General features: G+C 51.9%; 1 protein-coding gene across 2 annotated transcripts in view; it reads right to left on the bottom strand.

The window, feature by feature from the left end:
• The window catches only part of NOL4L (nucleolar protein 4 like), a gene marked incomplete at its 5' end in the record, with an annotated part of 137734 nt that overhangs the window by 65949 nt on the left and 45951 nt on the right, over positions 1-25834 (bottom strand). For both annotated transcript variants that reach the window (XM_080716828.1, XM_080716829.1), the window contains 3 exons: positions 1197-1306; positions 11400-11511; positions 18944-19099. In XM_080716828.1, the coding sequence (XP_080572954.1) occupies positions 1197-1306; positions 11400-11511; positions 18944-19099 (378 nt within the window). The remainder of the gene's footprint in view (positions 1-1196; positions 1307-11399; positions 11512-18943; positions 19100-25834) is intronic.

The raw sequence follows: 25834 nt of genomic DNA, 5'->3' as shown, positions 1-25834 counted from the left end.
TCCTCCAGTCTCAGCCTCCCGAATGCTGGGATTACAAGCATGCACCACGATGACCGGCTCCAGCCTTATTTTTTATTTTGAAACAGGGTCTCACTAAGTTGCAGAGGGCCTCATTCAGTAGCTGATGCTAGCCAAGGAACCTGTGGTCCTCCTGTCTCAGCCTCCCAAGTACCGGGATAACAAGCGTGCGCCACCACGCCCCGGTTTCTCAGTAATCTTACATCTCATGCAGACATCATAGAACAGGTGCACAGGGGAGATACAGGGGAGATGCCCACGCCAACACCGCTCCCTCCCAGAGCAAAGCGGACTTCATTCAGCCTCCAGGGATTGGGCATGGTGCCGAGGTGGGAGGCAGCAGCTCCATGTGTTCAAGCCAACCAGCCTAAGTCTTCACCCTGGGTGACACGGGCCAGTTGCAACCCCATCCCGCCTGGCTGCATCACCATAAGTGATGCCGTCATCACCGGCACACATATGCTCCTGTTGTCAAGGAGACCAGGGTGTGGAACTGGGTGCACACTGGCTACCAGGCCGGCTCACTCTCCGACCCGTCTTTGATGACTGCCCTGGTCCTGGGCTGTGGCAGACAGAGAGGGTGGCACTCACCCCTCCTTCGAAGGACAGTCAGGCTGCTCGCTCTGCACAGGCAGAAGGCAGAGTGTGGGGAGGCAGGCAGGAAGGTTTTCTTTCATAGTCTGTTTCCATGGAATCTGACAGCCCTTGGCAAACCACTGGAGTCCTGGATGGCCAGGGGGCCCCAGGGCCTTATCTAGCCCAGGCCACCCTGCAAGGCCCATCCTCCTGGCCTGTCTGGGCCCCAAGAGTGACAGAGGCACAGGCAGGCAGCCAGGGCCTCTCTCTTTCACCTCCCTGGGGAAAGGAGCAGTGAGTGACAGCAGGCATGGGCAGAGCCGGGCGAGGACGCTCGAGGGCCGTTCTGTGCCCTGCCCACCCCTCTCCTCCTGTCCTGGGCAGTTTGGCAAAGGCTCTCTGCCTAGCAGACCCTCCAAGGAGGAAGGCAGCCCTTCTTTCCACGCCTCCCTTTCTGCCTGACTACATAGCCCAGATGACCAGATAAGGGTCTCTTTGATTTCCAGTGTGTTTACATAAGCCACGGGGCCCCGGTCTTGGAAACCTCAACCACAGCCAGGCAAGCCAGGCAGCAGCAGCCTGGGTGAGGGCAGACGCCTTACCTGCTCCTGGGAATTCATCACCCGCAACTTCATCTGCTTCAAGTACGTGGAAGTGAGAGGCATGTTGTAATCAATGATCCCGGACACCAGAGGAGATGGAGGCTCGCTTTCTGGCAGGGAGAACAAAAGCAAACCCCTTTCAGTCTGTGTCAGAGCCTGTCAACTATGAAGGAGTCAGCGCAGAGCCTGCGGAAGGGAAGCCACCTCTGGGAAGGGGAGGAGCAGGCCAGAGGCTACCAGTCAGTAGCAACCACATCTGGCCTGTAGAAGTGGACTGTGTGGTGTTGAAATGTTTTTTGGTTAGGTGCCACTGTTTAGTAAGAGCTTTTGTATGTTAAAACTTACATGGTAAAACAAAATGTGTGTGTGGTACTGGGGATTGAACCCAGGGATATTCTGCCTCTGAACTACACCCCTAGCCCTATTTTATTTTTTATTTTGAAACAGGGTCTCTCTCTTTTTTTTTTTTTTTTTGGTGGTACTGGGGTTCCTGGAAGCCCTTCTACCTCCGGGCTACACTCCCAGACCTATTTTATATTTTTTTATTTGGAAACAGGGTCTCTTAAGCCAGAGAGGCTGGCTCCGAACCAGCGCGATCCTCCTGTCTCCGCCTCCCAAGCGTGGGGATTACAAGCGTGCGCCACCAAGCCCGGCCAGGGTCTCTTTAAATTGCTGAGAGCCTCAGTAAATTGTAGAGGCTGGCCTTGAACCTGTGATCCTCCTGTCTCAGCCTCCCAAGTGCTGGGATTACAGGGATGCACCACCACACCGGGATGAATTTTGGATTTTTTGAAATATGGAAAGGTTGACCACACAGGGCCCTCATGCAGGTAGCTCTGCAACTGGGAGGCAGCCATTCTGTTTTGGAGTGTGTTGTGGTCCTGGGGATTGAACCCAGGGACTTTCTACCTCTGAGTCACACCCCCAGCCCTTTTTTTTTTTTTTTTTTTTTTTTTTAGTTTGAAACAGGGTCTCACTAAATTACTGCGAGTTTGCTAAATTTGCAATCTTGAACCTGCAATCCTCCTGTCTCAGCCTCCCAAGTATTGGAATTACATGCATGTGTTACATTCTTTCAGGCAGAGTGTATGCTATTCTTCCCCAACACACACACACACACACACACACACACACACACACACACACACACACAGTGTTATCACTGGTGCAGCTCAAGCTCAATTAGGATACCTGCACAGGGTCTCAAAGTGAGTGACGCCTCCCCTGGAGGATGTGAAATAAAATACAGATACACAAAAGAATGCAAATTTATCATTGCATCTTTCTGTTTATTTGCTTAAAAGAGGTAAATTTTTAGAGGGCAACTGCGTAGTAGTTTTGTTTTGTTGTTGTTGTTCTGAAAAAGGGGTGATATGCCAAATAAGTTTGGGAACCTCTGTAAGGCTCTTGAAAGCATTTAAGCCTCAGCTCTGGTCTAAGTCAGCTCCCCTCCTGGTGAGCACCCGGCACTGCCCTGACCGCAGTACCCCCACACCCCGTCAGGTGCCTAGAGCGCACAGGTCTGAGCCGGGCCTCCAGCCCCCTCCCCTGCAAATACTGGCTTCTCCTTAATCACATGCAGAAGAGGGTTGCGTCTCCCCTTATTGCTTTGCTGGCCTGAAGAGCAAAGTAATATGTGTTCTTCTTGCAGACAATCTTTTCTCTATAAAAAAAATGTAAAGAAAAAATTTGAAAATTGCACCATGAAGCTTGGCATGTTTCTGTTTATTTTTTCCCTGTGATTTTTCTTCTTTACATACTTGATAACAATGCATAGAGAACATATAGTCTGCTTTAAAAGGTTTTGTTTTTGTTTTTGTTTTTTTTTCTGCGGATCTGGGGATGAAACCCAGGGGCATTCGACCTCTGGGCTACACCCCTGCCCTGATTTTTTTAATTCTTTATTTTGAAATAGGGTCTCACTAAGTTATGGAGTGGCTCACTAAGTAGCCGAGGCTGTCCACGAACCGCGATCCTCCGGTCTCAGCCTCCCCAAATGCTGGGATTATGAGCGTGCAACACCACGCCTGGCAAAAAGTGGGGGGGTTTTTTGCTTAACATTTTGTCATAGGTATTTCTGTCACCATCAAAATTCTTGCTTTGCTTTGCAAATATAATTTTTATGGCCGTATAATGTTTTGCCATCGTTTACTTAGATTATTTCCTTACGATTGGCCGCTTGGGATGTCTCCCTGTGGGGCGCTACAGGGAACACCTCTGTGCATACTGATTCTAAAGAAATAGAATTCATGGATCAGAGGTAGAAATATTTGATAACCCCAAAGTCCCTGGCCAGGCTGCCCAGGGAACAGTCTCGATTACCTGTCCTCTGCTTTCTCCTGGGCCTGTGATCAAAAGATTCCCCTTGTCCCATTGATGGGCAGGGATCTGAGAAGATCTGAGAAGTGAGAATAACTTTCCAACCAAAGCCACCCTCCTCTATCACACCTCACCCGAGCAGCAAGCTGAAGGGGACAGGCCGAGGTACGGGCCATGAGGAGGCTGTTCCAGGGTGATCTGCTACACCTGCCCCTCCAGGACCGGCACCCGCTCCCAAACGGCCCCTGCAACCATGAAGACACTGCCGAGTCAAAGAAGCCAGACATGAAAGGATGAACACTGTATGAATTCACAAGTGTGTGCAAATTCATAGACAAAAAGCAAAATAGGGGCTACCCGGGGCTCGGGGGTAAATGCAGAGAGTTCCTAAAGGGAACAGTTTCTATTTGGGGTGATGAAGTAGTTTTGGAGATAGGTTGTTGTGATGATTACTCAATAGTGTGAATATAATTGTCTTAAAAATGGTATAATTAAACATTATTATTAAAGTGGAAAGCTTTGTGTTATGAATATTTTACCACAATTTTTAAAAAGCCTCTGTAAAGTGGGTGCAGTGGAGCACACCTGTAATCCCAGTACTTGGGAGGCTGAGACAGGAGGGTTGCAGGTTCAAGGACAGCCTCAGAAACTTAACGAGGCTCTTAGCAACATTAGTGAGACCCTGTTTCAAAATAAAAAATAAAAAGGACTGGGGGTACAGCTTGGAGGCAGAGCACTACTGGATTAAACCCCCAGTGTCACACAGACAAAATAAAAAGGAGCGCCTGCAAATGTTAGGGGAAGTTGCCCAAAGAGAACAGGGGATCCTGCTTAGTGAGGACAGGACAGCCTGGCAGGCAGGGGCTCACACCGGCCTGGCCCGAGCACAGGGACCGTGCTGTAAGGCTGTACAGTTAGGTTTTATGAAGATGAAAAACTTTGTCTTGCTTTTTAAAGCTATGTTGTCACACACGAACTATTTCATTTTTGTTGAGAGGAGGCAGAAGTCTTAGAAATGACGTAGTAGAATAACTCAGAAACTGGCTTGAGATCGACCAGCCTCCCCTTATTTATTTGTTTGTTTGTTTGTTTACTATGGCACTGGGGATTGAACCCAGGGGTACCCTTCCTGTGAGCCCCAGTCCTATTTTATTTTTATTTTTTGGTGCTGCTGGAAATTGAACCCAGGAATGTTCTATCCCTGAGCTACACCTCAGACTGATTTTATTTTATTTTAATTTTTTATTTTTTTGGTGGTACTGGGGGTGGAACCCAGAGGCTTTCTACTTCCAGGCTACTTTTTATATTTTATTTGGAAACAGGGTCTCGCTAAGTAGCTGAGGCTGGATTCGAACCTGTGCGATCTTCCTGTCTCAGCTTCCCAAGTGCAGGGATTACAAGCGTGTGCCACCACACCTGGATAGCCCCTCTTCTTCTGGCTGATGCCAGGCCACCATCAACCTACACTTCCATGGCCTCACAAAGTTTTTAGGCCCTAAGCTCCCAAAATCAATTTGGTCCAAGGCAACATGCCAGGCAGTCATTCCAGGGACGACAGGGAAACTGTGGTTCCAGTTTGCAGATCACAGATCTCCAGATAGACATGCAGCTTCTGTTTTGTTTCTTCAAAGACAAGGCTGGCTGGTGAGTTTTTTCTTTCTTTTTTTTTTTTTTTTTTTTTTTCGGCACTGGGGATTGATCCCAGGGTCATTCTACTCTGAGCTACACTCCCAGCTCTATTTTATTCTTTATTTTGAAACAGGGTCTCACTAAGTAGCCTGTGGTCTGCCTGTCTCAGCCGTCCAAGTACTGGGATCACCACCATGCCCGGTTTGGTGAAAAGCTGCTGAACAACACGACACAGTGCTACGAGTGCACACAGCTGTCACAGAGGCCCCAGTGGTCACCGGGGCCCTGCCTGAAGTGCCACCATTGCTGATGGGGAAGTGTCCTTAGAAAGCCAGGTGTCATTTGACTTAGAAAAACCAAACAACAGCCAGGATGGTGCCTTTGGGAGATGGTAGGAGTCATCTTGCTGGGTCTGTCCCCTCCCCAGCATCTCCATAAAGGCAGGATATACCTGGTATTGGGCTGGGACATCTCTGGAGTGCAGTGCTCCTGGAGCCCTGTCAGGTGGCAGCACTTGGCCAAAGGGGCATCCCTTGTGGGAACTGAGCTGTGGAGCTGGCCGTGGCGTCAGAGCTCAGCCAACACAGCAAGCAGGGCAGGAGGGGTTTCAGCAGGGGAGCACTGTGAAAGTGGGCGCTCACGTGAGGATGTGTCAGTGGGAATGAGCGGGAAGCAGGGCCAGTGCGAGCCCGTCATGCGTACACTAAGGAGAAGCATGAACAAGGAAGATGGATTGCTCAGGCTCCGCTGGGCCCGCTGGCCCGCTGCGGGTACATGCGTGATATGGCCACTACACACAGCCCGCAGAGGGGCTGGTAAGAGAGGCGAGGAAGTGCTCTGAGAAAGCTTTCAACACCTCCTTGCCAAGGGAAATTGAAAGCAGTCCACTGCCAGACCTACATTCCATGGCCTTGAAAATAATCAATGATGTAGAGATTTCGCCCAGGCCCAGTCAGCCATGACCTCCAGAGCTACCACCCATCAGTCACACATGGTAAGCTGGGCGTGGCAGCTACACCTATAATCCCAGTGCTTGGGAGGCTGAGACAAGAGGATGCCAGGTTCAAAGCCAGCCTCAGTAGTTTATAGTGAGGGTCTCAGCAACTTAAGACCCTATTTCCAAATAAAAAGATAAAAAATAAATAGGGCTGGGGATGTAGCCCAAGGTGGAAGGCCCTGGGCCTCACTTCTGTGTGGAGGGGAGTCCTGTCTTTCCTCCAGGTGGAACACAGGCAGTCTTGCTCCTGAGCCCTCCCTGGAGAGGGGAGATCTCGCTCCAAGACAACAAACTTTTGGAAGCCAGAGGCAAGGTGTGAAAGAACTTGCTCCCCGGCAGCACTGGGTCTCAAGGACAGGACATGTGCATGATGAGGGCCTGACACAGAGAAGCCATGAGGCAAGTTAAGCCCATGGAGGTTGAGGTCTAGAAACTTCTCGGGTGTGGGGCCAGCTCAGAAGGTGGCAAGCATGCTCCTGGAAGGATGGTCAGGGAATGGCGAGCCTTCCTCGGAGGAGCCCTGATGTGCTGCACGCAGGCAGGAAAAAAACAGGTATAGCTCTGGAAGCGAGGGACAAAGGAGCGGGCTGGGACAAGGGGCATCCCTGAGAGCAAAGAGGCTTGAAGTAGCTCAAGGAAGCTTCAGGGAGACGCTCAAAAGACTCACTCTCCCAGCGAAGAGGCTGAGCACCTCCCACATGCTCCCTGTGCGTCCTCTTGCTTGATGCTCCCAAGAACTTCTCGGGGTGGGTGCTAGTGTTAATACCCCTATCTTACAGACGAGGGGAGGCAACCCAGCCGCACAGTGGGGGTGAGGTCAGGGAGAGGGCGAGCTCTGCAGCAGAGGAGGGGCAGTGTGGGGCTGTGGAGCAAGGGGGGGGGGCTTGGAGGGCCCAGGCAGGGCTGGGGAACCACAGGGCAGTCTGGCCTTGGCTTTGCAGGGCCGCCCGAGTGGACAGCTTGTTCTGTGGAAGAGTAGCTTTCGTTGCCCATTGTAACCATGCAACAATATGCTGTCACATCAGGACAACTGATGTGCCCCCCAAGGCCCCTCTTCCTCAGAGCCGGGCAGATCCCAGTTCTCTCTGCCGGCAGGGCCGGTGTGCAGAGCCAGGAGGGCCTGGAATTCCCCACCCCAGGACTTCCTGGCCCACTGCAGCCTCCTGTGCTTGTGTTCTTGGCACTGGGGGAAGGATGGGAGAGCAGCCTCACAGTTTACTGGGACACACTGCTGAGCGAGACAGCTGCCCAGCTTCCTCCCTTTATTTCTAGCACATGGCCAGGAAGCACTGGACTCTCACAACAGCCTCAAGAAGTCTCCATTCTGCTCCCTTCCCTCCCTCCCACCTTCCTGGGCAGGAGTGAGAGGCCTGCCTCTGGGGTGAGGAGCGGTCAGGAGGTGGGACAGGCAGGCAGGGCAGGGCTGTCACTGGAGGGCATGCAGCTGCCCGCCTCAGAGGCTGGCATGGCAGACAGAGTGCATCTCTAGGCTCTTGCCGGGGCAGAGGAGGGAGGACCTGCCAGCTGGCCAGAACTGCAGGGTGACTGATGCCTCAGGACAGCCTTTCAGTCTCTACTGGCACCTTCCAGATACCAGGCCCTTTGCTTCCACTTGGAGTTAGGATGTGGATGCTGCATGCTTGCCGGGGCGGGGGCAGAGCAACGCCCTCTTGGTGGACACTGACCATCACCTCACCATGGACACCTGGATGCTGGCAGTCTAGTGTCTGGCTGATGTTGCCAGCTGTCCACTGTGTGCCAGGCACCCCACATAGCGGGCTTGTCAGACCCGCCTACATCCTCGCAGGCCGAGAGGAAGTCATCCCTGGCACTTTGCTGATGAGAAAGCCAGCTCCTGCCTTCACTTCCATCTCCTGGGAGATCCTGTCTGAGTGATTTCACCCAACACCTTTCTGTGCCTCGTTCTCCTCAGCTGTATGCCAGGGTGAAACCTCACAGGACTGTGGTAGCTCTTGTGAACAGGTAATAGAGACGTACAGCAGAACAGGGCTCCACAGCCAGGCCTGCCTGGCCCAGAGCCACCCTCTTTATCAGGCCACACTGCCTCTGCTCCCTGGAATCTATGCTCCCTGGGGTCAAGAAGCGCTCCCTGAGGATGGGCAGGGACCTGTCTTGTGTCCTGCCAGGAGCAAGTCCCAGGAAAGAGCCCACTGAGCTGGTTTATGTTCTAGGCAGCTCCTGGCCACGTGGGTGCTCCCCCCTCCCCGGGGGTGTGGCAGAGGGTGGCAGCAGTGAGGAGAGGAAGCAGGCTGCCATGCTGGGCACTGCCCCCCTGGCTGTGCAGAAGCGGTAGAGCCCAGGTCCTGGGAGACTTAGCAGCCTTCAGTGAGGGGCTCATCTGACCCCCACAGGTGAGTGGGAAGATGCAGCCTGCAGCTGCCCAGGGCGGCCCACACTCACAGCACCTCTTGGCTTTGCCTCTGCTCCTCCAGGAGAGTGCTTCTGTGTCTGACTCCTCTAGTTGCTATGGAAACAGGAAGAGAGCAGAAGGGGGCAGACAGAAGGGTGGGCAGGATCCAGGCAGCTGCCGGGAGGGCACTAAGCCTTGGGGTCTAGGCTGGGCAGGTTGGGGAGTGAGGCAGACAAGCCCTTCAGCACTGTGGCATTTCACCAAGCACTATCTTGGCCCGGAGGGTTGCAGCTGCTGGGCCAGGGCCTGGCCAAGGGGGCGGGGCAGCATCCTGCAGGCATCCAACCTTATTCCAGGGCCTACAACAGCTGCAGCTTCCAGTTGCTTCACAGTAGCCCTGTGCCAGGCTCGAGAACCACCTCTCAAATCTCAACAGGCCTGAGGGGCACCATTACCAACCTCATCTCGCAGAGGACACCCTGAGGCTCAGCGAGATGCAGTCACTTGCCTGGGACACATAGCAGTTGAACTGCAGTCCATGTCCACACAGCAAGGCCCTGAAGCCTGCTCCTAACACTGGAACCAGCACTTAGAAGCTTCTTGTGCCTCAACCTGTTCTGAGCCAGGTGTGGTGGTACACGCTTATAATCCCAGTACTTGGGAGGCTGAGATAGAGGACTGCAAGTTCTAATCCAGTCTCAGCAACTTTGAGAGGCTCTCAGCAATCTAGTGAGACCCAGTTTTCAAATAAAAAATTAAATTAGGATGGGGGTGTAGCTTGGAGGTGGGTTGAATTTCCAGTTTAAAAAAAAAAAAGCTGGGCGTGGTGGCACACGCTTGTAATCCCCACGCTTGGGAGGCTGAGACAGGAGGATAGCGCAGGTTTGAAGCCAGCCTCAGCTGGCTTAAGAGACCCTGTTTCCAAAAAAAAAAAAAAAAAAAAAAAAAGCAGCTGTCCTGACTAGGCAGCGTGGCCTAGCAGCTTCCAGGGCAGCAAAGTCTCTGATTTGGTGGGTTGGTTATTCTAAGTCGCCCCTGGGCCTCCAGGATGACTAGAGCGAGCTGACTGCCGCCTCGCCTGTGGCCTGGAGTCTCGCGTGTCGTCAGCTTGAGCTCTGCTAGACTTTTCCTCCCCCGGGTGTGGTGGCTGCATCTGAACACCGTCAGGGTAAACGGCTCGTCCTTCATCCCTGCTCTGTGCCCATCCTCAGGCAACATGCCCCCACGTGTCAGCAACATTTGCAGAGCTGATGCCCAGGCCCTGGCACAGTGCACTGGGGAGGGCCTTGAAGCCCTGACAAGTGGCCACGCTCCCTCCTCAGGGCAGAGTGACAGGCATACCAGCCCAACGTGCTGGCCCATCTCACTGCTGCAAAGCCACCATGGGACTTCAGGTTGAGGGTAAGGGAGGGTGCTGGTCCACTGGGCAGGACGGAGCTATGGGCATGGACACAGCCTGAAGGACCTACTGCAGCTGGCCACAATACTTTGCACATTTTAGCTTCTAACTGACCCCATGAATCTGACCAGAGACCACAGGGTGAGCACAGGGAGGGAGCAAACACTAGGGAGGCAGAAGGGTGTGTGCCTTTTCTCAGCCCAAGCCAGACCTGTGTGCTGCCTGCAATGGAGACACAGCCTGCGTGAGATCTGGGGCCAGGGTGATGGAGTTTCGAGGATAGGGCAAAGTGAGCCGGGGGTGGCAGCGCACTTATAATCCCAGTACTTAGGAGGCTGAGACAGGAAGCACAGGATTGTGGCCAGCTGCAACTACTTAGGGAAAGCCTTCACAACTATCAAGACCTTGTTTCAAAAATGAAAAATAAAAAATAGGGATAGCAAATGCCCCTGGGTTCAATCTCCAGTACCTAAAGAAAAAAGAAAGAAAAGAAAAAGAAAAGAGAAAAAAACGGGGCAGCATATTCTGAACATGGCAGCTCACACCTGTGACCCCAGCTGCTGGGGAAGCTGGGGCAGGAGGATAAAGAGTCTGAGGCCAGCCTGTAAGACTCTGTTTTCTCCTGGTTTTAAAAAGAAGAGGAGGAGCCTGGCATGGTGGCACACGCTTATAATCCCAGTGCTTGGGAGGCTGAGACAGGAAGATTGGGCAGGTTCGAAGCCAGCCTCAGCTACTTAGTTGAGACTCTCAGCAACTTAGTGAGATCTTGTTTCCAAATAAAGTATAAAATAGGTCTGGGAGTATAGACTGGAGGTAGAAAAAGCCCCCGGGTTTCACTTACATTACCACACACACAAAAAAAAGGAAGAAGAAGAGGAGGAGGAGGAGGGCACTGAAGATGTAACTCAGTGGTAGAGTATTTGCCTGGCATGCAGAAGGCCTTGGGTTCCATCCCCATTATCAAAAAGAAAAAAGAAGCCAGGTGTGGTGGCACATGCTTGTAATCCCTGGATCTGGTAGGCTGAGACAGGAGGATCTGAGTTCACAGACAGCTTCAGCTACTTAGTGAGGTCCTTTGCAACTCAGTGAGAACCTGTTTCAAAATAAAGAATAAAAAATAGAGCTGGAGGATGTAGCTTCGAGGTAGACTGCCCCTGAGTTCCATCCCCAGTGCTGAAAAAAGAAAGAAAGAAAAGGAAGAAAGAAAGAAAGAAAGAAAGAAAGAAAAAGGAATAGGGCAGGGTGGCCATTTCTACCTCGAAACTGGGTGGGAGGAGGGCTTGGGGCCTTGGAAGGTGGAAGGATTGGCTTGTTGGCTTTTAAGTAAGACTTAATATTTTTCTCTGCGCAGCATCCTGGACACACACTGGCTGCCTCTGGAAATGACAACAGCTGCTGGGCCCATACTTTCCTGCTTATGCCAGCAAAGGGCCCTCTGGTGGCCCTCCTGTTCCCTGGACAGTCCAGCCTGAGCCCCACATCCCCTACCTTTGGGCTCCAGGCCGTTGGAATTAAGGTGCATCCTCTTCTGGCACTCTGTGCAGCTCATCAGAAAGCGGGTCACGGCCTCTCTTGGGAGGAAGGCATAGGTCTCTGCGATCTGGGGAGGAGGGAGTTTGTGTGTTACATAGATCTGTAGGTACAACTTGGCCACTGGGCCACCACAGTCTGTACTTTGGTGGCAGGTGTCATGGCCCTGGCCAGGAAAGGCAGGGATTTGTGGAGCAAAAGACAAGTGTCTTCCAATCTTAGTTGCAAAAATGAGTCGGTACTTTTGCAAATAATTATTTGGTTTAGCAGTTTCAATAAAGGAGGTTAAAAGCCAGGTGTGGAGTTACATGCTTGTAATCCCAGCACTTAGGAGGCTGATACGGAAATTTGTAGGTTTGCAGCAGCCTCAGCTACTTAGTGAGACCCTCTGCAACTTAGTGAGGCTCTGTTTCAAATAGAGTAAAAATAGGGCTGGGAACACAGCTTGGAGGTAGAATATCCTTAGGTTGAATCCCCAGCACCACTAATAATAATAAAAAAAAATAACAACAATAATAACAATAATAATATAGCTAGGCATAGAGGTGTGCACTTGTAATCTCAGCATTTGGGAGGCTGAGACTGGAGGATTGCGGTTCGCGGACAGCCTCAGCTACTTACCTGCAACTCAGTGAGACCTGGTTTCAAAATAAAGAATAAAAAATAGGGAAGGGGGTGTATCTCAGAGGTCAAATGCCCCTGGGTTCCATCCTCAAAAAAAAAAAAAAAAAAAAAAAAAAAGTAGGAAAAGTATGGCTGAGGATGTAGCTCAGTGGTAGAAAAGCCCCTGGGTTCCATCCCCAGTACCACAAAATAAAATAAAAAATAAAATAAAATAAAGGATGTTAAAAATAAAAAAAAGCAAGCTGGGCATGGTGGCACATGCTTGTAACCCCAGCATTTGGGAGGCTGAGACAGGAGAATCAAGGTTTGCAGCCAGCCTCAGCTACTTAGTGAGGCTCTCTGCAATTTAGTGAAACCTTGTTTCAAAAATAAAAAATAAAGAGGTGTGGTGGTACACACGCTTGTAATCCTTGTAATCCCAGCGCTTGGGAGGCTGAGACAGGAGGATTACACAGGTTCGAAGCCAGTTACTGAGTGAGGCTCTCGGCAACTTAGTGAGACCCTGTTTCCAAATAAAGTATAAAATAGGTCTGGGCATATAGCCCGGAGGTAGAAAAGCCCCTGGGTTCCATCCCCAGTGCCACAAAATAAATAACTAAAATATAAATTCTAAAAAAGCAAAACATTTAAATATCACTTGGATTTTAACCTATGCTCTAATAAGTCATATTCCTCTCAGAACATTTTATTCCTGTCACTAAAAAGTAAGCTTATCAATACCGCTCCAGGGTAGTAAGATGAACAACTTCCCCCTCTTAGAGATGGATAAACTGAGATCGACATGTAAACTTTATGGTTCTGGGCCAGCGAGTGCAAGTTTCTACCAGCAACTTCCTGTGATAACTCACAGATCAAAAGTCTTTTTAGGAAGAGTCATGAGAGGCAGGTGCCAGGGCATCCGATCTTTCAAACAAGACCTGCTCTTAGAGCCCCTCTTTCCTCTCAGTGAAGGCCCAGTGAGGAGAGCTGCCGATCGGAGCTGGCTCAGCTCTTTAGAGGCAGTGCTTCAGGCCACAGGGCCCGCAGAGAAGAGAAGGGTGGATGGGAAGGAAGAAATGGACGGGAGAGGGCATGAGAGAGGCAGGGGCAGTAGGGAAGGGGTGGTTATGGGACCCCAAAGCCAGCCCTCTTTGTTCTGGGTTTTGGGGAACCTCCTGGCCCTGATTTGGCCTGTGGGGTTCCCCTAAGCCATACATTTCCAGGGCGTCAACTATCCAGTTCTCAAGTGCGCTTCCTGGAGCCTGGGTCCTTCCGCTCCTCTCCACTAAGGGGCAGTATAGCCTAAGTGTCCTCCTCCTCACTGCAGCCGGGGAAGTTGGCCGAGGGCTCGGAGTGGCTCTGGGCAGCGATGCCAGCACAGTCTGCTCCTATGGGACCCGGGAATGCCCTGCTCCATCTCTACAGTGGCCAGGAGGTGGGAGTGGGGGAATGGACAAGGTCAGGGCTGCCCCGGGCTGCGGCCAGCCCCTGGAGGCCAGCTCAGCCCTTCTATAGAGTTCCAGGGGCCACCCTTCTGGCTGCAAACACCAGTTAATGTTGGTGACACAGCTGTTACTTCTCAGCTGATGATGCTCAGCAGAGCAAGGCAGGTTCCTTGATGAGTTATGTCCCTTCCAAACTCCCCATCTAGCTGGGCGTGGTGGCGCATGCACCTGTAATCCCAGCATTTGGGAGGCTGAGACAGGAGGATCATGGTTCATAGACAGCCTCAGCCACTTAGCAAGGTCCTTTGCAACTCAGTGAGACCCTGTTTCAAAATAAAGAATAAAAAATAGGGCTGGGGTGTAGCTCGGAGGTACAATACCCCTGGGTTCTGTCCCCAGTACTGGGGGGGAAAAAAACAAAAACAAAAACCTCCCCATCTGATTGCCTTCCTTTGGAGTCCAGAGACAAGGGCAAAGCCTGGTATCTCTGGGAGAGCCACAGTCAGAGGTGCAGCCAATCCTCCCGGGGCGTTAGGACCAAGTGATGGTGCTTTTGTGCCAGGCACATGGACATCTTTGTCTCCAACCTGGAGCTGCTGGAAAGGTCTGGGGCAGGCAGCTGGATCCTGTCACACCTGCTGGGTGGGAAGGAAGGGCTGAAGGCCTGATGGTTGCGGGAGCAAACTGGCAAGAAGGAAGCGGAACAATGGGCCTAATGCAGGGCTGTGGCTGACTCTAGCCAGCAGGTGACCCCGACACAGCACTCCAGGTTCAAGCCTCAGAAGAGCTGAGAGAGGACTGGGGGTGGGTTACACAGCCAGCTTGGAAAAGGAGGGTGAGTCTTTTATCAGAGGAACAGCTCTCTTGACTCCAGGGCAGCTTCTTGCTTGCCTGCTGCAGGGCAGGGAGACAGTCTCTAAAGGGCTCAGGGAGGGCCTCCTAGCCTGGGTGCTCTGCTGAAGTGTTCATGCAAATGGGAGGAGCCCTTTCTTGCCACCTAGCCTGCTGAGGGCACAGGAGGGGTGGGAGTGGTGGCCACAGCTCTCCTGGCCTTGGCAGAGACCCCAGCAGAGGATCAGAAGAGATCAGAGAAGTCCTTGGAGCTGTCTGAGGGTGGGGCGAGTCCTGCCCTGCACAACTGAAATCTCTGTGGCCTCACTTCAAGCACCCTGGGGAGTCAGATAGGTGCAGAGACCAGCCCAGCTCTGTGCTGCTGCAGCGTCTCATATGGCATGGAGGAGGAAGCCCTCACCCTCAGTTCCAACCATCTACAGGCATCTTTTGGTTCATCCTCCTGGCTTTCCCAGGGCCAGAAACGGGACCTCTGTTTCTGTTTGCACATGGAGGTCTCAGGAACACAGATGAGCCGAAGCCAGGAGGACAATCCTTGAGGATGCTCTTGCCACTAGGATGGTGGTTTTCAGATGGTTCCAGAGCAACAAACCCTGTTCTAGAAATAGACTCCCACACCGAAGCCCAGGGCAAGAACAGATAAAAACGAGCCGCTGCCTTTCTGGCGGAGAAGCTCTGGAACCTCTGTTGCCACCTCGTTGCCCTCAGTGGCTCTGGGCCACCAGCTGCTTTGCTCTTGGGGCCTCCTGCCTGGACAGGGGGATGCACTGGGAATTTACCTTTTCCATTTTTCTTAGTAGTAAAAACTGAGGCTTTGTTGGCAGGGAGAGTGGAGCTATTTGCAGAGTCGCTGACTTGCAAGGCTCCGTCTTTGCTCCCCAACTCAAAGGCCGACAAAGACAGATGAAGCCAATTGGGGGGATTTGCACCACTTTACAAGATCTTCCTTCTGCCCTGCGGGTGGATTAGCACGTGGTGGGTCTGGAGCAGCTGCTGACCACATCTGGTCCCAACTCCAAAGTAGCCTGGACAGCCGGATAGGGGCTCTGGAGCCTAATCTGACCTCCCAGCACTCGGGAAGCAAGAGGAAGCAAAGGGCCCCCTCCAACCTAGAAGGGTGCAGAGATCAGAAAAGCAGGAGAGCCCTTGGAAAAAGAACCAGTTCTCCAGTGGGTTCAGGCTACTTTGTAGAACCACCTGGAAGCTCTCCCATACTTGGCATTGGTAAGACCCCCCTGGGATCCTCAGAATCTTGGGTCACCCTGTATCAGAGGCTAAGGCAGGGCTTTTAGGTCAAAATAGGAATACCCTTGCATTATCTGATATAAGTTGCCATCTATCCCTGGCTCAAATACCTCTAGACTTAGACAGCTCACTACCAGCCCTCTCTGATCCACTGTTGGACAGTTGTAGATGCTAGAAAGTTATTTTTCCCTTTGTGGAACTGGCCCTCTTTTAGTGCCATGAACAACTCTGCCCATCTCTCTAATAGTGCCCTGACCCCTCTAGGCACCCCAGGCCTGGAAGAATCTGCAAAGTCCCCTGTGCCCTAGGGATTGTGAGGCAGTCCCAGGATTCGGCTTGGCAAAACACATGAGGACAGATCCAAAAACTGCTCGGCAAAGGCTGGACACGAGTCCGCAGGCGCCTGGCCTCTCTGCAGCCACCAGCACAAGGTTTCCTGGGAGGCTCTTTCCACAGGCACAGGTGGGGCAGGTCCTTGTGTCTACATAGTGGTGCTGGAGAGCTAGGGGGAAATGGCAGCGGATGAAAAGAGGGGGACAAAAGCATCCGGGCCACTCCTGCCCCCCAGAAAGGCAAAGGGAGGCAGGGGAAGAGTGACAGATGGGGAGGAGGCGGGGAGGGAGCGGCAGCACTGGGAAGAGGGAGGTGCAGCCTCCTCTGCTTCACACCCGCTGCGGGAAGGCCCTGGCTGGCCGCTCAGCCTTGGCCCTGCTGCTGAAATTCCAGCTCTGTGCACAGCCCAGCTGGCTGGCCGCCAGTCATGTGCCAACTCCAGGTTGGGCAGCGGGAAATGGGGCACGCGGCAGGCATGTGGACCAGACGTCAGGAAGTGGAGGGCACGGGGCTGTGTGTCTGCTTGGCCCAGGGACATGAGCACTGGCCGGCCAGCCCTGCCCCTCCATGGTACAGAGGCCACGGACCCTGGCCAAGCAGTGAGCATGAGGGAGGCTCAGGGCTGGGACTGAGGGGCAGCCCAGGCCCATCTGCCTAGACAACAGCAAGCAGCCCTGACAAGCCGACCGTGGGAGGTTGTAGAGGCAGGGTGTGTACTGTCAGGGCTCTGGGGCTAGCTTCCTGGATCTGAGCACCAGTTGAACGACCTGAGGTAGACTGTTTGCCATCTCTGAACCTCAGTCTTCCTTTCTTTCTTTCTTTCTTTCTCTCTTTCTTCCTTCCTTCCTTCCTTTCTTTTTTTGTAGTGCTGCTGGAGATTAAGCCCAGGGACATTCTATCTCTAAGCTATACCCCTAGCCCTATTTTATTTTTTATTTGAAACAGGGTCTCACTAAGTTGCTGAAGCTAGCCTTGAACCTGTGATCCTCCTGTCTCAGCCTCCCCTGTACTGTGATTGCAGGCGCGCACCACCACACCAGGCTCAGTTTTCTCTTCTTAAAACAGGAGTGATGGCAGCACCTGCTTCACACATGCAACCTTCCTATGCTGAAGCTCGGTGACCTGGGCAGGCAGTGCTGTACACATGAATGCTGAGGAAATGTCAACACTAGGCCTCCCAACCCCACCCCGGCAGCTTTCCCTTCCTTCCATGGCCTCTAGTGGAAGTGGCCTTACTCTTTCCCAAGTTACTTCCTGCAGCACACACTTAGGAGGATGGGGAGACAAGATAACCACCTCCTGCTTCCCACAGCCCAGCTCCTCGCCTCTCAGCCCCCAGCCTACTCACGGCAAAGGCCATCATCCCAGGACTAGGGCAACTGGATTGCTGGATTCTTTAAAAACAAGGCCATAAGCCGGGTGTGGTGGTGGATGCTTGTAATCCCAGCGTTTGGGAGGCTGAGACAGGAGGATTGCACAGGTTCAAAGCCAGCCTCAGCTACTTAGTGAGGCTCTTTGGAACTCAGTGAGACCCTGTTTCAAAAAATAAAGAATAAAAAATAGGGCTGGGTGTGTAGCTTGGAGGTAGAATGCCCCTGGGTTCCATCCATCCCCAGTACAGGAAAAAAAAAATCAAGTCCATAAGGAGAAATCATAGACTTATATAGGTACCTCTGCTACAGTCCAAGTCTCTATCTATGTACACAAAGAACATGGGGGCTCACATCTGCCTTGGGCAGGAAGCCCAGCTGCTCGGGACACATCACCAGGCTTCTGGAAAGACAGTCCACAGGGGAGGGGTGTGAAGACACTGGCTGGTGGCCCCTCGGGTACTGTGTGACCTTGCACAGCTGGTGTAGGTCTTGGGATATGCTTTCTTCTTTTTTTTTCCCCCTCCCGATACTGGGGGTTGAACCTGGGGCACTCTATCAGTGAGCTATACCCCAGCCCTTTCTAATTCTTATTTTGAAGCAAGTTCTCACTAAGTTGCTGAGGCTGGTCTTGAACTTGTGATCCTCCGGCCTCAGCCTCCCAAGTATGGGAATTCTAGGCATGGGCCACCGTACCCGGCTTCTGGACCTGTTTTCTCAACTGGAAACTGGACCACTGAGCCTCAATTCCAGGGCTGTGGTGAGGCTTGAAGGAGTGTAAAGCTCTCTGCTTGGCGGGCTTCGTGGTGGGCACTCGACTAGCGGCTCAGAGCTGGGCATGAGCAACCGTGATCGACGGGGATGTGAGAGTCCAGGGGCTGGATCCTACGAGGCAGGGAGCCTCTGGTCACTGTCTGGTCCCCCAGGCTCTACCTCCCCAGATTGCGGCACTTCCCACCCTAGGTCCCCCTCTCTGCTCCCTTCTGCCTACGCAAAGCTTAGAAGGCCAACTTACATGCCACATCCTCCAGGAAGCCCTCGGGCTTCCAGACCCTGGATGCTGGGTCTGGCAGAGCCTTTGCTGAATGCCCCAGGGACCCAGGTTCTTACAGCTCTCAAACCCAGCCTTGGAGACATATCTACCTCCTTTTTGTGTCTTGCTTTGTCCTCAGCATCCCCCTCCTCAGGTCTTACTGTGACCTCCTAGAGGGCTGGGAGCAGGTCCTCACTCCCCTGGGGACTCCCAGTGCCAGCTGTGCAGGGCTGTGGGAGGCTGGGTGAGTGCACTCACAGGAGGCATGGGCAGGCCTGCCAAGGGAGCCTGGCTCCAGCCGCTCTAATGCTCTGCCCCCAGAGCAGGTTGCAAGAGGCTGGGGGTGGGCGGAGTGGAGTGGGAACCAGGAAGAGGAGGGCTCCCTCCTGCCTCCCTCCCTCAACCTGCTTCTCCTTTGTGCTCCTCGAGCAGAGCCCGCCCCCTCGCCCTGTAAGCTGTCTCGCTGCCTGCCTTGCCCTTGCCCTGTGCCCCCCTGGGTCCCCAAAGGCCGTTTCATCACGCCTCAGCTGCATGCCCCGCCCCCTGCCCGACATGTGCGGAGCCCATGGCCTCTTGCCAAGGCCTGGGGCTGCCCGAGGAGCCAGAGAGCAGGAGTCTCACCGCTCGGTAGGTTTTCTTCTGCCCAGCGTGCTTGGGGGCTTTGCCTGGCTCCGCTGAGCTCTCCACATGCATCGAGTAGATGATGTCAAAGAAATCTTCCACCACAGCGACCCGCTTCAGAGAGATGCCCTCAGGCTCCGACAGGCCATCTGCCCCCTGCGACAGAGTGGACAAGCCGCGTTAGTGTCAGGGAGGATGGTGGCTGAGAGCTGCGCCCTGAGGCCGGGCCAGGGGTCAGGCCGAGGCAGTGCTGTGCCCTCACAAGGCCTCCCACAGTGGTCCCCGGGCTCAAGGAGTGGGCGGCTGCTGCCAAAGCTATAGGCAACAATGGGAAAAGAACCACAACAACAAAAATACAAATTAAAAAACTAAGAGGCTCCATGTTCACAATTTCAGACAGATTGTGCCAGACTCTGGCGGGAGCTCTCTGATCACACGCTGTGCCAAGGCGTCCTGGAAGTCTCTGGGGAGGGGAGTGCTAAATAGATGCAGGGCCCCATCAGGAGCTCACCAATTAGCTGTAACCTTTCACTGTGGTCTTGGGCTGGGGTCCCAGGGGACGGGCTCCCATCACCTGGAGGCTCTGGCTTCACCGGGCTTTCTGCAAAGCATCTCATTGCCTGCCACCCCCGCCCCCGCCCCCCAGCTGAGCGCCAGCCACAGCACCCAGGCCCTTTGTGTGTGGAGATACACAGGATAACAGGAACAGGCCACGTGAGGCGGGCAATGAGCGTGGTGGCTGCAGGCCTGGCCTCTTATCAGGCTGGCATGAGTGCTGTCAGCCGGGCAAGGTGTGCCAGGATCAAGATGGAGTCCTGAACAGCAAGCAGCTGCTGGGCTGGCGCCTTCCCTCCCCCTCGCAGAGGAGGGAGGCCCCAGGGGAAAGTCGAGGGCATGAGGATGGGCGAGGCCAGGGCTCCTGTGAGTACAGTTCCTGATTTGCAAGGGCATGGATGCACACAGACCCAGAGACACCAAGCTCTCAGCCATCACCTCCCTGAGGGGATGCCGGGAGGCCGGGAGGCTTCAGAAAACAGCAAAGTGTGGAGGGGATCTAAGGGAAAGGCCTTTCCCCAAAAGTGCAAAGGGACACCTCCAAGATTATTCTTCCCCAAAGGAACCCCCCCCAACTTGAGGATGTCAGCTCTGTGAAGATGTGGTCTCTATCTCTTCACTCACAGCCACCTCTCCAGCACCTCGAACTATGCCTGACACTTGGTAGTTGCTAAGTAAATAGTGACTGAATGGGCGACTTGCAAGCAGTGCCGGGCAGGGTATTTCAGAGCACTCTGCCTCATCATTTAAGGGCTGTGCAACCCAAGCAGTCATCTTGCTTCTCTGAGCTCAGTTCTGCCATCTATAAAACGGGGATAAGGAAGTCCCTTTCCCATGAGCTTCTGTGAGGAACATATGAGATCTGCCTGCCAGCACTTAGCACCAGGCCTGGCACACAGGGATTGCTCCTTGACGTTGTTATTAAGGAGGTCCTGCAGCTTGTCTCATTTCCGCTGGGTGCTACACAGCTGAACACTGCCACAACCCCAGTGGGTTGTTAGGGTTGGGGCCGGCCTGTAGGACAGCAGCGAGGAAGGAGTAGACTGGGCAGACCAAGTACAATGCAGGCCCAGCTGGCATGGTCACTTGCTCACAATACTATTCTGGCCACAGACGGGCTTTGGTTTTAGCCAGCACAACTTTTGCCATGCTGTGGTGGCTGAGCAGGGCTGTCCCTTTGCCACTGGTCTGCTTGAGAACAGAGAGCAGCTGGGGAGGAAGGGCAGTTAGACTCTGGGGTGTGGACAGCACTCCTGTGTGGTAACCTTAGGTGGGGTGACCTCACTGGCCCTGTATGAGTCCTTTTGCCAATGGCTTCCTTCCCAGTCAGGACCACTTCCATGGGGACTTCTCAGACAGTGATATCTATGCGCACGTGTGTCCATGTGCCAGTGTGCATGCACATGTCATGTGTGGAGAGATGTCTGCTGATAGGTTTCTTTGCTCTGAGACTGTAGGCAAAGTCTTAAACTTCCCTGAGCATCACTTATTAGATAAACTGTAAAAACTGTACTTTTTCAGTTTGAAACTCTCAGGAGTTATTTTACCTCTTAGGGGCGTCCCATCCCCTCTCAAGTCCTAAGCCATCTAGAAGGGCTCACCAATGACCAGCTTGTTCAGAACTGACTTGAAACTACCCAGGATTCTGGGGAACATCAAAAACTGCTGTGACAGAGTAGAAATTAGACTTTGATAGGTCAGTTATAATACACAGCTAACCAGAGGCTCACATTGGCAAAAACAAACAAATGAACCTTAGTAATGAATCTAATTGGGTTTCTATTTCTTAATCTGGATGTAGTTATACAGATGTGTTTAGTTTATAAAAAGCCATTAAAGAGAATATTTACAACCTGTGCTTTTCTGTATGTCTGTTAAACTTTAATTTGAGGGGGGTACTAGAGATTGAACCCAGGGACATTCTACCTCTGAGCCATACCTCTAGCCCTATTTTTTATTCTTTATTTTATTTTATTTTTGCGGTACTGAGGATGGAACCCAGGGGCATTCTACCTCTGAGCTACAACCCCAGCCCTCTTTTTTATTCTTCATTTTAAAACCTGCCGGGCGTGGTGGTGCAGGTTTGTAATCCCTGCGCTTCGGAGGTGGAGGCAGGAGGATCACGCAGGTTTGAAGCCAGTCTTGCTGGCTTAAGAGAACCTGTTTCCAAATAAAATATAAAATAGGTCTGGGAGTGTAGCCGGGAGGTAGAAGGGTTCCATCCCCAGTACCACACACAAAAAGCCAAAAAACAAAAAACCAGGGTCTTACTAAGTTGCCGAAGGCCCAAGTAGCTGAGGCTGGCCACGAACCTGCAATCCTCCTGTCTCAGATTCCCAAGAACTGGGATTACAAGTGTGCACCACCATTCCCGGGTCTTATTCTTTATTTTGAAATATATCTCACTAAGTTGTGGAGGGCCCCACTAAGTAGTTGAGGCTGGCTGCAAACCTGCAATCCTCCTATCTCAACCTCCCAAGTACTGGGATTACAAGCATGCACCACCACATCTGGCTATAAACTTTAATTTTTAATTTTTTTTCAGTACTGGGGATGGAACCCAGGGGCATTCTACCTCTGAGCTAAGACCCCAGCCCTTCCCCGCCACACCAGAGACAGCCTACCTCTGAGCTACAACCCCAGCCCTATTTTTGTAGTCTTTTTATTTTTTGAAACAGGGTCTCACAGAGTTGCGAAGGGCCTCGATGAGTAGCTGAGGCTGTCTGAGAACTGCAATCCTCCTGTCTCTGCTTCCCAAATGCTGGGATTAAAAGTGTGCGCCTCCTCCATGCCTAGCCTCCAGCCCTGTTTTTTTTTTTTTTTCCTTTTCTTTTTTTTGTGGGTCTGAAGATGGAACCCAGAGGCATCCTACTCCAAGCTACACCCCCTGCCCTATTTTTTATTCTTTATTTGAATCAGGGTCTCACTAAGTTGAGGAGGGCTTCACTAAGTAGCTGAGGCTGTCCGCAAACTGCGATCCTCCTATCTCAGCCTCTTGAATGCTGGGATTACAAGCGTGCGCCACCATGCCCAGCTTCCCCAGCCCTATTTTTAATTCATTATTTTGAAACAGGGTCTCCCTGAGTTGTAAAGGGCCTCAGTAAGGAGAAGCTGAGGCTGTCCTCAAGCCGTGATCCTCCTGTTTTAGCCTCCTGAATGCTGGGATTACAAGTGTGCGCCACCATGCCCGGCTTAAACTTTAATTTTTTAAAATGATATTAAAAATTATAAAGGGGTAGGTTCCACATTTTGATCACCCATATCCAGATACATAACAAGGGGTTTAGCTGCTTAAAAGTGAACAGGTCTCCCTGTTCCTAAAACTGTTTCAGGTTAGAATACAAATATTTCTGAAGAAGGAAGGGACTACAATTTGATGGTAAGGAAGAAAATAATCCAGTGAAGAGACAGTATTTTCGAGAGGCGAGACGGGAAGTGCCCTCTGCAGCTTGGTGATCTGGGGCATGTGGTCCTACTTTCTTACCTTTTGGAACTCAGTTTCCTGCCTGCAACATAGGTCAAGAGTCCTATGTGGAGGGTTCAAGGACCAAGTAAGAATTCATGCCAGGTATCTAGCACATACCGGCTTGGTAAATGTCCATCTCTTCCCTTTGGATCAACCAAGTTTGAACATTTTCTCATTAGGAATCTGTTCTCATCTTTTGTCCCTCTGACCCATCAGGTTACAAAATAGGTCCCCTGGGTTAATATCCACCATCAGAAGAGATGCACAGTTTCATTGATATTCTTCAGTGATATTCTCAGACTGTCCCATTAACTTGGAATAAGCTTTCCTAAATTCAAAGTGTAACTAACCGACCCAGATACAATAGTGAAACACACTGCCCAGAGCCAGCGTGTCTCCCACCGCCACTCTTGGGCAGTCTTGGGCTAGCAGCAGCTTTGCACCTGGTCCAAGGTGACTAGAAAATTATTCCAGAGCAACTTTTCAGGGTAGCAATTATCAGTAGCTCCCTCTTTAAAAACTGACTGTTATTTACCCTGTTCAAACTCGGGTTCTATATTCTGCCTACTCTACTGCAGAGATGCGCACAGGAAAGGAAAGGGCCTGTAACAACCTAACTCAAACTCCAGGAGGTCTGCAGAGCCACACCTTGAACTGGCCTCTGGTGGGCTGGGGCCACCTGGACACCGGGCATGCAACAGCCTCAGGGAAGAGCAGCAGGGTATCTGTGTGGCTTCAAGGAGAAGCCTGGGAAGATAACAAGCTCTGGTAGCAGCCATGTACAGACATCTCTGCCATGCCCTGCCTCCACGGAGGTATAACCTTCATGCCTGCTCCTGCAGGAGAAGCCTGCCTCCCCTAGCTTGCGGACGGAGACAGTGCTCAAAGTCAAGAGTAGCTAATTAAGGAGCAGAAAGTACCCTCCCCACAGCCTTGTGATGCCCCCGCCAACCCACTTCCACCTTGTACCCAAATTAGCTTCATTTAATCCGTTGCTCCAAGCAAGCTGCACCCTGGATTGACAAAGGAAGTTCATTTTATTTATGGGGCTGAATCAAGAGGGGACCTGGAGTGTTCTGACTCCCTCAGCTACCCAGAAATGCTGGAAAAGAACCCTGTAGCACCCCATGGGGAAAGCCATGAAAAACACATGGTCACTTGTGCAGGATTGGCCTCTGGGGCCTTCCTCTGTGGGGAAGAACATTGCCATGGTAACACGCTTCATCCGTTCCAACCATCCAACTCCAACTCCAAAACAACGGGCCAGACCTGGGCCAACAAATTCAGACATGGCGGTGGTTTTAAAAATTTGTGGAGCTACTAACTTTCTTAGACATTGCCAGTTCCCTAAAACCAGCCCACCTGGGCCCTAAACTGAAGGCAGAGTTGAGAGTCATTGAGGAAATCACCAAATGTCCACTTCAGTATTCCTGATATTTCAAAACATTTAAAACAGTGGTCCTTACGCCGGGCGTGGTGGCGCACGCTTGTAATCCCCGCGCTTGGGAGGCAGAGACAGGAGGATCGCGCAGGTTCGAATCCAGCCGCGCGCGTTGGCTTAGGAGACCCTGTTTCCAAATATAAAAATGTAAAAATAGGTCTGGGAGTGTAGCCCGGAGGTAGAAGGGCTTCCAGGAACCCCAGTACCACCAAAAAAACAAAACAAAACAAAACAAAACAAAAAAACAGTGGTCCTAGCCGGGCATGGTGGTGCACGCTTGTAATCCCCGCGCTTGGGAGGCGGAGACAGGAGGATCGCCCAGGTTCGAAGCCAGCCATGGGCGCTGGCTTAGGAGACCCTGTTTTCAAATAAAAATGTAAAAATAGGTCTGGGAGTGTAGCCCGGAGGTAGAAGGGCTTCCAGGAACCCCAGTACCACAAAAAAATAAATAAATAAAATAAAATAAAACAGTGGTCCTGAAAGTGTGGGCTCAGGATAAGCAGCATCAGTAGCATCTGAGAACTTGTTAAAAATGCAAATATGTCGGGTGTGGTGGCGCAAGCTTGTAATCCCAGCATTCTGGAGGCTGAGACCGGAGGATCATGGTTTTGTGGTGGTACAGGCTTGTAATCCCAGCATTCTGGAGGCTGAGACCGGAGGATCATGGTTTTGTGGTGGTATAGGCTTGTAATCCCAGCATTCTGGAGGCTGAGACTAGAGGATCATGGTTTGGCGACAACCTCACTTACTTAGCGAGGCCCTTCACAACTCAGTGAGATCCTGTTTTAAAAATAAAAAGACTAAAAAATAGGGCCAGAGGGCTGGGGGTGTAGCTCAGAGGTAAGATGCCCCTGGGTTCCACCCCCAATATCGGAAAAAAAAAAAAGCAAAATTTTAGGTTCTACCTCAAACCTACAAAGTCCTATTCTCTGTCGTCCTCCTCCTCCATACTGGGGATGCAACCCTGGGGTGCTCTACCACTGAGCTACATCTCTAGTCCTTCTTATTTATTTATTTAGCTATTTAGCTATTTACTTATTTTTGTATTGGGGATTGAAAGCAGAAGCATTTTACCTCTGAGCTACATTGCCAGCCCTCTTTATTTTATTTTGAAACAAGATCTCATCTTGATAAATTGCTAATGCTGGTCTCGAACCTTGGATCTTCCTGTCTCAGTCTCCAAAAGTACTGGGATTACATGTATGTGCCACCATGCCCTGCTCCTTCTTATTTATTTTGAGACAATGTCTCACCAAGTTGCCCAGGCTAGCCTCAAACTTGTGATCCTCCTGCCTACCTCAGCATCTTGAGTAGCTGGGATTATAGGCAGGTGCACAGCTCTGGGGCTTTTTTTTTTTTTTTTTTTTTTTTTTGTGGTACCGGGGGTGGAACCCAGAGGCTTTCTACCTCCGGGCTATACTCCCAGACC

Source organism: Muscardinus avellanarius, assembly GCF_963383645.1.
Source record: "Muscardinus avellanarius genome assembly, chromosome: 19".
NCBI classification, from domain to species: domain Eukaryota; kingdom Metazoa; phylum Chordata; class Mammalia; order Rodentia; family Gliridae; genus Muscardinus; species Muscardinus avellanarius.
Note: the sequence above shows the minus strand (reverse complement) of the source record. Positions and strands in the feature narration are given on the sequence as shown.